We start from the raw sequence: 13,300 nt of genomic DNA, 5'->3' as shown, positions 1-13,300 counted from the left end.
AAAATAGATGTTTCTCTTTAAAATTTGATACAGACCACAGATGAACCGTAGAGGGTATGCGTGCTGATGCCTTTTCCTTGATTAATGATGATTCTTCTGTTCTTTTTTTTTTTTACTAAGCAATGCACGTTCTTTTTAGAAGAGTCAGAAAGTACAAATAGACAAAAAGAAAAGCTCTCAAAACCACTTCCCAAAACCAGTGGAATTACTTTGGTATAAAGTTAAATTTGTGTTTCTTCATATTTTTGAAACAAAATCATTTTATATCGTGCTATTTTCTGATTTGCTTTTTTTTCCTCTTGATATATTATAAATTTCTTTTCCTACATAAAATATCAATTTCTAGGATTGCATAAGACTCTATTGCCACAGTTTTATTTTGAGGGGCATTTAGAATGTTTATAGCCCTATTTTTGCAGAATTTGTATGAGTAAACTGTGTAAAATGTACCAATATTTTTTCCTACTCGGTAATTTTAAAACTCAGAGTTTAAATCTTTAAAGATTTCTCAGGTGGTTTTATTTCAAATTATTTGAAGTTCTACTTTTGTATGTTTTGCAAAAATAAATATTGTACCAATCTAGTATTTAAAATTTTTATTTAATTTTATTACAAGTAAAGTTTTGTTTTTTTCTCTTCCTCATGCTTTAGACAGTTAATCAGCTGGCCCATGCCCTTCATATGGACAAAGACTTGAAAGCTGGCTCTCTCGTGCATGTGTTTTGGCCAAAGGCAAAATGTGCCCTCTTGAGAGATGATCTGGTTTTAGTGGACAGGTAAAATTACATATGAATTGCATTTTCTCCTATGAAGGTATATTTAATAGAATAATGCTGCTTGCATTTAGTATGCACATTAAGATTTTAAATGTTCAATTGCTGCTTTGCTCTCATTTGCAAGATTGTTAACCAACAGATAAGATATTGGTTTTTGTATTTTAATGATATTATAAGAGTGCCAATTTTTTTCTATTAAAAGAAATTTTGAGAATGGCCACTTTTTTTTTCTTGTTTGTTTACCTAGACTAACTTTGTAGTTTGTGTAAGTGACTGGACCTTAGAGATTTTCTAATTCTAGATACCTAGATAAATAATTCTAAATAGTTCATTTTTTAAAGTAGGAATGAATTCATTCTTGAGAGCGAGTTTCCCAAAATAACTTTGCTGGCCAATTCTTATAGCTTTGCATCGTTCAAGAATTAATCGAGTACTCTTCGATTTTTTTCCCCAACTCTTCTGATTAATCTGCATTTATTATATATATTTTAAATCATCCTACTACACTGATACTTAATAAAATGATAATGTATACTTGTTAAGCAATGTCATTAACCAAAAAAGGCAGTTGAACAGAGTTTTTTTAAATTTTAATGTGTTCTGTTTTCTTTAGTTAAAATTTCAGTGTCCTATGGGAAACCATTTTGTTTTTGTCGATGGGCTCTCCATTTAATTGGAGAGTGTTTCAAGTAATCAGAGATAGCTCAGTTGAGAGAAACTGCTTGTGAAATAAAACTATTTGGTTTAAATGTAGTAATAATAGCAAATTAATTTTGCTTTATTTCATGGCCAGGTTGTATCCATGACACCAACCTGTCAGTTTGCCAACTTGTCACAGGATACATCAGGCCAACCTATAGATAGTTGCACTATAATTTTAATAGTAAAAATTGTATATTAAGGTTATGTCTAGCAGGTGATGTTTTATTTTTCATTACTTATGCTTATAAACACTTAGTCTTCTCTGAGCTGTACTGCTGGACATAGCTGCTTGTACCTTCATTTTGATTATGTATTAGCCTAGTTTGGGTGTTTTGTACTTATTTTTTAGTCTTCCAAAGCATAAAAATTTTAAAGATTAAAATATCAACCATGTTATTTGTTTCCTAAAAAACATGAGGTTATTTGTCTTTAGTAAATAAATTTTTTTAGCATTTGCTGTCAACTGGATAGGTTCTTATCAGCAGAATAAATATATAGAATTATATAAAGCATACACCCTCAACTTACCACAGCTGCTCTCTTATAGGTGAGAAAGTAAATCTCCTAGGCTTCATACTGATGATTGGTAAAAATTCTGTCCTTTAGACTTTAAACAGTTTATAAAAGTTTGAAAAGTTGTCTTTCTATAATCCACATTTTCTTTTTAAAAAACGTAATTTTTATTTCATTTCCATTAGTCCAGGTACAGATGTCACTACAGAGCTAGATAGCTGGATTGATACGTTTTGCTTAGATGCTGATGTCTTTGTTTTGGTTGCAAACTCCGAATCAACACTAATGAACACGGTAAGATTTAATCATGTTATATTGTTTGAGTGGTAGGAAAAGTGAGGGAAATTCAAACCTTAGATCAGGAAGAATTTCTAATATCAAGGGTAAATGAGGGAGTTTGTGGTTCCATGGGAGTGGAGGGGCTGGTTTTGGTCTCGAGTGTCCCCAGGATTTGATGGCAATAGCTTCTAGTGAATTTTGGAGTTCAAAAATACATCTGTTCTGTTAACGTTTACTGTGGTTATTTACCTGTTTCAGGAGTGGGCACCAAAATTGTTAGGATGCTGACTTAAGTCTCTTGAATAACGTTTAAACACTAACCACCTCACATCCCTTCTGGCAGGCAAGCGTTTTCTGTTTTGAGTTTTGTCAACTTTCTCCAGCTTTACCTGTCTAAACTCTAAACTGCTATCAAACTTAGAAGACTATTTATCTGGAATGTCTATAGCCAGACTCATCCCAATTAAACCCTCCAGATTTTAGATAATCTAATATCTAAAACTATGACTTTTAAAAATTGTTATTCATCCAAAACATTGAAATGGGTGGATACCACTATAACTTAGGTGTTGCCAGCAAGACTTCTCTTTTGAGAAGTGGTATCCGGCCATTTGTGTACTCTCTGGTCGCTGTGTTATTAGAGTTTATATGGCCCAGTGGCCCAATCTATATCTAGACCAGGCTCCTGCAACAACACTGACAGTTGTTTTCATAACCTGATGATATAATAGATAAATATTTAAAATCTGTGTTAGAATAACTCCATTATTTGGGTGTTGGATAAATTTTGATATATTCTGACTTTGGTGCCTTTGTTTATGCTGTTCTTTGCCCACAATTCCCCCCTCCTAACTTTTTATCTTATCAGAAAACCTTATTATCACTACTTTCAAGCCCATCTTTGTCACCACTTCCTTATTTATGGAGCTTTTCATAATTTCAACTAGATATGGTGTCTCCTTCCTTCGAATAGTTCCAGCATTTATTTATAGTATTTATGGCATATACCTTCCTCTGTTGTTTATTAGGATGTGTGTCTTAGATTATTATTAATTTACTTAGTCTAAATCTTAAAAAAGATTAGAGGTAGCTTTTTGAAAATATAGACTGTCATATCTAGCAGTTCCTGCATTTAGCAGAGATGGTAAAATATTCTTTAAATTGAATTTCAAAAAAAGATTCATGGCAGGAGCAGGAAACTCTTTACTTTTCCCTTGTATTTTTATTTTCTCCTCTTTGAAAAGCTTAATGTCAGAGTGCTTTGAGATACCTTATCAATGGGTATTAATCACTGTTATCTAAATGGTTCAAATTTTTAGATTAAAATAAAGCTTCAGTTATATATAAAAATACAAAAAAAAATAGCTTTTAAATATGAACATACTGTTGGGCATTTGATGTTTTTCAGGAAAAACACTTTTTTCACAAGGTAAATGAGCGACTTTCCAAGCCTAATATTTTCATTCTGAATAATCGTTGGGATGCCTCCGCATCAGAGCCAGAATATATGGAAGATGTAAGTTATTTTTTTCCCTTAAGTTTTGAAATATAGTCATGTACATTGTTATCTGAGAAAACTACCTATAGACCAGAACATTGTAAGCAGCTATTCTCTTACTTGAGAAAAGAATATAATTATAGAATCTAAAGTCAGTATGGGGTAGAGATGAATATTAAGCTACTTTGAAGGAAAATTGTATTATAAAAGTACTATTTATTCATTTTAGTTCTTGACACTTCATTTTTGTTTGTTTTAATTTTTTATTGAAGTATAACAAAAAGTGTACAAATCATAATTGTCCAGCTCAGTGAATTTTACTAATTTAACACACCTTTATCAGGATCCACATCAAAAAGCAGAACATTCCCAGCATCCCAGGATCCACCTGCTCTCTCCATTCTCTGTTCTCCCTCCCAGGGATAACCACTTATCATGTCTTCTTACACCTTAGGTTAATTTTTTCAGTTATTCAACTTTATGTAGTGGAATCATATCTTATTTACTTTTTGTATCATGTTTCCTTTGCCCAACATTACATTTGCGATATACATCCATACTGTTTTGCATAGTTAAAGTTCATTCTCATTGCTGTACAGTATTTCATCCTGTGATTAACTACAGTTGATTGATTCATATTGTTAGTGATGGGCATATGGGTAAATTTCTTGTATTTAGTTATTATGAATAATGGTGCTGTGCATATTCTTATATAAGTCTTTTTAGTGCACATAGTATATATTTTTGCTGGGTATATACCAGTGGTTCTCAGTGTGAGGGGTTAGACACTTTCGATCCCAGAGAATATTTGGCCATGTCTGAAGACATTCTTGTTGTCACAATTGATGGAATGTGCTTCTGTCATCTAATGGGTAGAGGCTAGGGATAACGGTAAACATCCTATATCACAGAATACCCGCCCCTCCAAAGATTTATCTAACTCAAAATGTCAATACTGCAGGGATCAGTAATCTATAGGCATATGTTTAGGAGTAGAATTGCTGAATTACAGGTTAAGAATATGCTGTTTTAGTAAACATAGCCTAAGAATTTTTTAAAGTGCTTGTACCAGTTTATGCTTCCACCAGCTGAATGAGAGTTTCAAGTGATTTATATTCTAACCAACACTTGGTATTATTGTTTTTCATTTTAGTCATGCTGGTAGTTTTAGAAACTTCTTTTTAGAAAGAATAGTGTATCTGACACTTTGTCTATAAATAATATTTTATTTGCTTGATATACTACATTTTATGATTTTAATAATGGTATCTGGTATTTTAAAGAATTAGAAAACATAAAAAATGAAAATTCACACTATCCTATCACTGTTCACATGTTAGTTTATTTGCTTTCATTGTTCCCCCCACACCCAAAATTAGAATTTGCTTAATGTGAAGCCTTATATTCTGCTATTATTGACTCTTATTTTATAATCATACTCTTTCAAATTGGTAATTCATTTAATCATCAGAGAATTAGGAAAGGTCATCCACAGGTGGTTCTTCCCCATTCTTATTTAGCTTAATTTTACTAAGTGTTAACATAGAGATTTCTTATCATAGCCATAATACTTAATTTATGAGATTTCTTATCATAGCCATAATACATAACCCTAATTTTAGCCCTTAGTCCTAATTCTAACACCCAGTGCTAACCGTAAACCTAACATTATAACTCTAACCCCTAGCTAATGCATTCTCTTCGACTTTAATTCCCAGTGTTTTTAAGAAAAGAAATATACTCTTTATGTCCTGATTTCAAAATAAATAATAGCTTCATTGTAGCAAATTTATTGTAGCACTTATTTCCTAATTTCAAAAGTATTAAAAGCCTCATTGTAGAAAATTTGGAAAATAAGAAAAGTATAAGGAAGGAATTAAAATGCTACCCATTCTTGTGAGTGTTGGCCTGCATGCCACCTATTAATTTACATAAATATATACACATTTCTTTTTTGTTATGTAATCATGTACATCCTTAATACAGAATTAGCAACTTCTTCCCATGCCATTAAGTACTAATATTTGTCTATGATATGTTTCATAATGGTTGCATAGAATTTGATGGTCCATCAGAATTTTAAAGTAAATGTTCAAAGGGAGAATCATTTAAATTAAGAGACAGATTTCCTTTCACTAAGTATCAAACTTTATTAGAATTATAATTAGGATTTGTTAAGTATATGGGAACTATTGCTATGATATCACTATAAATGGAGTTTAGTATAGGCCTGTAGCTGTTATTTTTGTTTAATTGTTAGAATTGTTTTAATACCCTGTTTTTCTCTAGGTACGCAGACAGCACATGGAAAGATGCCTACATTTCTTGGTGGAGGAGCTCAGAGTTGTAGATCCTTCAGAAGCACGAAATCGTATCTTCTTTGTTTCCGCAAAGGAAGTTCTTAATGCTAGAATGCACAAAGCACAGGGGATGCCAGAAGGTGGTATGTATTCATTATAGATTTCCTTTTAAAATACAAGTGTAGGTTATAAAAACAGTATGCTAGAAATCCCACCTTGTTATGTATTGGGTTTTTTAATCTTCACCTGACTATTACAGGTGGGGCACTTGCGGAAGGATTTCAGGCAAGATTACAAGAGTTTCAGAATTTTGAACAAATCTTTGAGGTAGGAATTTTGTGAATGTATCGGCTAATGTAAGACCCTAACGTTGGTTGGAGAGTGATCATAATGTTCTATTTTCACAATTTTTCTTTGTCAATAACTTTACTGTTATTTAGTGTAGTTACACAACAAGTGAAGCAAGGAAGGTTCGAAGAAAGGAATTCCCTGCAAAATGGATGATACGTAAGAAATGAGAATTAAAGATTGTAATTTCTTTCTTGATCATTTTCCTTATGTATTTGTATTTCAATGAGAAACACTTTAATATTGTTTGTGTTTTACATTGAGGGAACTTCTCTATAGTCAGTAATTTGAGGCAAGATTAAACAAACGTAATGGCTATTGGTATGGAATAGAAAGAGCATAGTGAAGATCATTTTTTCTTTTGTACCATAGTATTTATAGACAGGTATAGAACATAGTTAATGTCATTTGATGGAAGTTTATTACATTTCTAAACTTGTTGCTTGTTAATTCTCCACACTTTATGTCAAATGTCCTGAACACGTGAATGAATACAAAAATAACTAAGATACAGATGCTGTACCTTAGGAATGTGGTAGGAATTACTGAGGCACGTGAAAAGCTAATGTGTGTGCAGCATTGGGGAGGGAGGATACTTCTTTATGTTTTGGTGTAGTTTTATTCAGAGACATTAAAATTCATCCTGCATTTGACTCAAAAGTTCTTTAGGTGTTAAAAGACACAGATAATAAAAGACATCTAAACTCTTATTTAGCTCTGTTTATCTCTGCTTAGATTATATATCCTTTTCACCCACAAATGAACACAAAAACTGCAGAACTTAAAAACTTCCATTTGTACTTATTCTTCCTTAAAAGCAGTAACTGCCTTAATAGTAAGGACATGAATGTTAAATGTACTGGGCAGAATTTTTTTAATTAAACATTTGTTCACTATCCCCCATCTTTAATTTGATGAGAAGCAGATTATTAGGTAGATGAAGACAAAGAGTTTAAGGAAGAAAAATCCAATACCAGCTATCTTGGTGAGATCTGATTATTCAGAGGCTCCTGGAGTATCAACAAATATCTTCTCAAGCTAGGCTATAGGATACATGAAGTCCTAGTTACCTAAAGACCATTGTTATCTGTTTATTTTCTTTCTTTAGCTTTCACAAGAGATTTGATGCTCTCCTCACTCTTATCAGTTATTTTATCCATAGGGAAAATATTGGGGAGAGGATCTGTTCTGTTTCCCTTGTCCTTCCTTACTTACTGACCTTTTCTTCCTTCCTTTCCTTCTTTTCTCCATTTCCTTCTCTTGTCTTTCCTTTCTTGTTTGTCATCAATTTCTGCTACCAGATCATATACTCTTCCATTATACATTTGTATCTTTTTCATATTGGTTTCTGGTACAGTTTTTGCTTTCCCAGCATATCTCCTTGAAGAGGTGGGAATGAGAAGAATAAAAAATGTACTATAGAGTGCTGGTTCCCAAACCTGGCTGATCTTGAGAATCGCATGAGATACTTTAGAGATCTGCAGATTCCTGACCTATCCTGGTTGCACTAGGATGGACCTAGAAATCTGTATAAATTCAAAGCTTTCCAAGTGATTGTAATAATCATGCAGACTTGGGAACTGTTCTTTTTAATGTTTGTAGGAGAAAATTGGGAGTTTACTTTTTTTTTAATCAGAAAGTCCATTTGGGGATCTAAAAATTATATACAGAAAAAAAAACTGTTTATGAGCAAGAACTTTTAAATAAACTCATGGAAAATGTCAGGATTTAAAATTTGAAATGTGATGTGGTTCCATAGAGTAGTGGTTAGCACGTCCGCTTTACATGCAGAAGGCCCTGGGTTTGAGCCCCAGCGGAGCCACAGTCCATACCCCGGGCACGCCAGGCTCCGGGTACGCCAGGCCCTGGTTTTGTGCTGTGAGCTCGTGGGAAGAGACGCCCCGTCTTCAGAGATCCATAGGTCAGGGGTGGAAGTGTGTGTGGGGGGGGGGGCAGGGGATTAAAAATCTAAAAAAAAGAAATTAAAAAAACAATTTGAACTATTTGTTTAATAGAAACTATCATAGATCTAAAATGAGAATCAGCCAGAAATTATATGAATTTACCTGAAGAAATGATCAAATAGGCCAAGAATTTTGTCTGGATGTCCAAAGCATTTTAAATGAAATTGTGGTTTGCTTTTTGTTCTTTAAGGAAGACGTTAGGGCTATGAAATTGTCTTTGTAGCTTTGGACTATATTTTGGACTATATTCCATGGATTTCAGTATCCAGTTTAGTTTTCATTGTTTGTTTTTAATTATAGCTTTTGGAATTTCTTATTAAAATGCAGGAGTTAAAATTCAGATGTTTTAATTCTTTTCATCAACTTTTAGTTGTTTCTTGGATTCTTTGCATTGTGATCACCAGATATAGCCTTTATACACAATTTTCTCTTCATTTTTAGAATTCCCTTTTTTTATAGTCTTATGTGATGATTTTTGTGAAAAGAAAAACTGTACCAACCTTGTTTTTATCAAAACTGTCTGATTTTTGCCATGGACTTCTTTGAGATTCATTTGGTTCAAAGGAGCTAAATATTAATGAACATGTAGAATACTGAGTTAAACAAGGCTTGGAAATTAAATCAGGTAAAATCAATCAAGAAAATCGTTGATTCTATTAATATGTTTTCTTGTTTTCAATCTCTGGACAGGTGTATATTCTAAATGCCATTTAGAAATCTAAATTTCTTTGCTTTAATATTTGGCTATTAACTATTTTTAATAGTTTTGGTTGTGTAAAAAAATATATGTATATATATATAGACATTTATCTGAATGGAGTATAAGAGAAGGAAAGGTAAACAAATGAGGCTGAATGTTAACATTTAGTGTAAGTTGAGAATGGTGAATGTTATGTTATTGAATGTTTGGGATCTGTTATCAAGGGGTCTTGACGACATTTTACATTTTAATTACACATAAATATTAATATTTACATATGTGTAGCTATGTATGATTAATTACCAGCTGGTTTCTTTAGATGTTATTATAAAATCAGAAAACTATCTTAATTGAGATATGGTTATTGTTACAACTTATCTTTTATAAGTTGTAAAACAGTCTACAACATACATTGACAAAATGGAATTGAAATTGGTTTGGTGTAGTATTTTAAACTTTTCCTTGGAAAATTAGAGTACCTGATAAAATAAGTCTTGGAACAGCTGCACACTATATATATTCCCCATGGAGATTTATAAGCATATTATGTCGATTGAGGACTCTGAGAAATACTTCAATAAAGAAGCTTTAAATTAGCATTTCCCAAACATTTCAGAATAAAGTATTTCTTTTTCAGGTTGACTCGATGTTTTTCTGATCAGTGAGAACATCAGTGTGGATACTTTTTAATTAGAACAAGATTGCCTATTCTTTATACTTACTCATCATTGTATATTTTTGAATGAAGGAGTAATTTTTATATTGCCTAATAACTTTTGGAGATCTTTTTTTTCTGTCTAGTCTAGCTCTAATACTGTGCTGTTATCTACAAATTTGGGGTCTTCATTGCTGAGATCTAGATCTACTTCATCGAGGAACAGAATTTCTTCTAACCTTTTTTTTTAAAAATATTTTTATGCTTTTGTTATAATTGTTTATGGAGGTTAATTTAGCAGTTTATGAAACGGATATTTAAAGTAAAACTTACGTTTTGTTTTAATTGTTTAAAAAATAAGCAGTTTACACTTCTTACACAATGTTTAATATTGTGTAGGTGTTAGTGGGTTTTGCTTTGGCATGTACAGAACAGGAATGCTGTAACTTCCTACCACAAATCTCCTCAGGATTTGTGATGTGCAGTGATGTATAAATGAGCTTAACCACAAGCAAAAGTGAGGGTATGCAATGGAAAAAAGTAATGGTCTCTGAGATAAGGCTTTATAAACTGTTAACTAAATGAATTAACCTCATGAGCTCTATAGCTAAATAACAATTTGTTTTGTGTTCTATACCTTGAACAAAATACTGAAAAGAGAAGTTAAAATGGCAAAAAAGATTTTAAAAGTCTTTTCTATCTTAATGAAGTGAACAAATAATCATTTTAGAGACACGAAGCCTAGGCCTAGGTTATAAATAGTGCATTGGATGAATGTGTTACATACTGAATTCGAGATAGTAAGTATAGGACTAGAGTTTGAAGTGAATACCCTTTAAAACCTGAAAGCTATTTATTTTAATGAAGGATAGTAATTACTATAGGAAGTAATGACCACAATTTTGTACTAGTTATATGTATAAAGAGATTCAAGAAGTTGAATCCAAAGAAATATTGGAGTTGGGGTATATCTCTACATTTTAAAAGTTTGTCATAGAACATAAGCATAGCCTCTTACAAAACATCTATTATAGTTTTTGATGTTGTAACCCAGATCAACATTCTTTGATTGTTCAAAGACTAGATAGTATTCCTCTGTAAATACTTGTAGTTTTCAATGTTATGTCAATTTCTATGAGGTAAAAATGAAAGGCTGATTTTAATTTAATAATTTTGCAAACATTCAATGATGACTCACCATAAATATTTTAAATAAAAAAGAATATGCACATATATTGAAATTGAAGCCAAAATTTTGCAGAATAAATATCTATCACTATATGTGATGCACTCTGATATATTCTCTTCTATTTAAAAAGACTTTGGTCATGAAACAAACTGATTTGTACAGCTATTAACATGATGAGCAGCATTTAGCTTGAAAATGAAACAAACGAGATAAGGTATCATTGGGACTTGTATACACACACTATAGACCAATGACAATAACAGGATTATTTTTGAAATACCTGTAGGTATTTTTCCATAAACAATTAAAAATATTACTTAGATTGTTACTTGTTAAAGAGTAGTTTTCAAATTGTTCAGGTTTTAATCTGTAAAAGTCCTTTTTAATAACCTATGTGAATGATATTCAACTAATTTTAATATGGTGGAATTTAATTCATAACTCAATTAAAAACTATATAGATTATTGTAAGTATGAGAAAATCAAGATAGATTAGAAGTAGATTAAAGACAATACAAATAAAATTAGTAATTCTAAAGGAAAAACTTTTTCTAACATTGAAAGTAGTACCCTGTTTATTTTTTAATATAGTTAAAAACCATTGCACATTACTGTGTAAAATTACACAAAGATATGAACTTGCTGTTTTAAAGCCCTTTTTACTTTTGAATCTTTGTAATTTTTTTAACCTTTGCAATTTTAAGTTGTGTTTATCATGCATTTATTTTCTATCTTTATTTCTGTTTTGGTTAAAGTTATAAACAGCAAGTTTTTGTGTTTAAATTCCTAAAAATATTGGGATGGAATTACAGTAATGTGTTATGGCTTGGGCCCCTCGCAGGAGTGTATCTCGCAGTCAGCAGTGAAAACAAAGTTTGAACAGCACACTATCAGAGCTAAACAGATACTAGATACTGTGAAAAACATAATGGATTCAGTAAACGTGGCAGCAGCAGAGAAAAGGTATGAATCATTTTATTGCAAAATAAAAATGTAACTGTCCATGTGAATTCCTTAAACTAAGGTTTTAAATTTTATAAATACTTTTTCTTCTAAAATCAACCTTGTGGGTTTAACTGATGCCTACTTGCATGTTTTTAAGTGAATATTTTAAAGTAAATATTTATTCCACAACCTTGAACACATCATTTACAATCCCTGGATCTTGGTATTATTGTTTATGAGTTGTGGTTTTAAAATGTTTAATGGCTTTAAAATATTTTTAAAGCAGTGGAAGAACCATTTCTTCAAGTTGAATTTTTTAAAGTCCGAAACAGATGACGCTCTTTTTTTACATTGAACTTAGGAGCTATATTTTATGTATTCATACCTTAAAATCATTTTTTATGCCAGTTGTGGTTTTTATCAGCTGGTAAATAAACAAGGTGAGTATACCTGCCAGCCAGAAAGTCAATTTGGTAAGCACTACCCTATATGTCATACTATACTGTGCCATTTTATTCATTTATTACTTTATAAAGATAGGAATGAGTACATGGAAGTGTCAACACTATTGAAGAAAAGAGTAATTCTTACAACCTTAGTACACTTGAAACAAAGATCAGGATGTTATTAGATGTGTCAAACATAATCTTAAGACTCAATTGAACCTTTATTGGGCTTAAGCAAAACAAAAGAAAGATATAAAACATTAAAGATTAAGTTCAAGATGACATATAATTGAGAATTTTGAATGTGTATTTGATATTGCTGGGAACAAAACTTAGCTCATATCTAAGTCTATTGCCTAATTTCAACACTTTTGCAAGAATGTATTATCTGCAAAATTAGAGAATTTCCAGACTATAAAACAAAACAGCAAGAACCCAGTCTGATCTCAGCCTTGTGCATTATTTCTGTATAATGAGATTGTGTTGTCATTTATGTCCCTTTCAGCTCAATTGCTTTATTACACTAGCCAAAGTAAGTATTTGGTCCGCTGGATTGACCTTATTATTGATTTTTTAAAATATAGGACATTGGACTAATAATGGTACAAAGATGCGATTTGGGGACAGTTTGTATCATCAGAATGTCTTGGGAACACTTAATTAGAGATGATCTTAAAAGGATCGCAGGCCTTTTTTTCCCCTATATCAATCACAGGTTGACAAATTTTCTGTAATGTCCAGATAGAAAATATTGTAGCCTTGTGGGCCGTACTTTCTCTGGCAACTACTCAATTCTGCGTTTTAGAGCAAAAGCAGCTATCTAGACAATAGATAAATGAATGAGCACAGCTATATTCTAATAAAACTTTTGAAAAAAACACTAGCAAATGGCTGGATTTGGCTTGCAGGATGCCATTTGCTGACCCTTGTTTATTAAGTAGAGTTAATATTGATTTCTATAAATATCTATGAAGTGTTTGGAGAC

General features: G+C 31.7%; 1 protein-coding gene across 4 annotated transcripts in view; it reads left to right on the top strand.

Annotated features, from left to right (window-relative positions):
• MFN1 (mitofusin 1) overlaps window positions 1-13,300 on the top strand; it is a 29,431-nt gene that overhangs the window by 6,601 nt on the left and 9,530 nt on the right. For all 4 annotated transcript variants that reach the window (XM_039855727.1, XM_039855726.1, XM_039855729.1 and 1 more), the window contains exons 5-10: window positions 652-776; window positions 2,177-2,285; window positions 3,679-3,786; window positions 6,058-6,211; window positions 6,328-6,395; window positions 11,766-11,887. In XM_039855727.1, the coding sequence (XP_039711661.1) occupies window positions 652-776; window positions 2,177-2,285; window positions 3,679-3,786; window positions 6,058-6,211; window positions 6,328-6,395; window positions 11,766-11,887 (686 nt within the window). The remainder of the gene's footprint in view (window positions 1-651; window positions 777-2,176; window positions 2,286-3,678; window positions 3,787-6,057; window positions 6,212-6,327; window positions 6,396-11,765; window positions 11,888-13,300) is intronic.

Source organism: Pteropus medius, unplaced genomic scaffold (genome assembly GCF_902729225.1).
Source record: "Pteropus medius unplaced genomic scaffold, Ma_sr-lr_union100, whole genome shotgun sequence".
NCBI classification, from domain to species: Eukaryota; Metazoa; Chordata; class Mammalia; order Chiroptera; family Pteropodidae; genus Pteropus; species Pteropus medius.
Note: the sequence above shows the minus strand (reverse complement) of the source record. Positions and strands in the feature narration are given on the sequence as shown.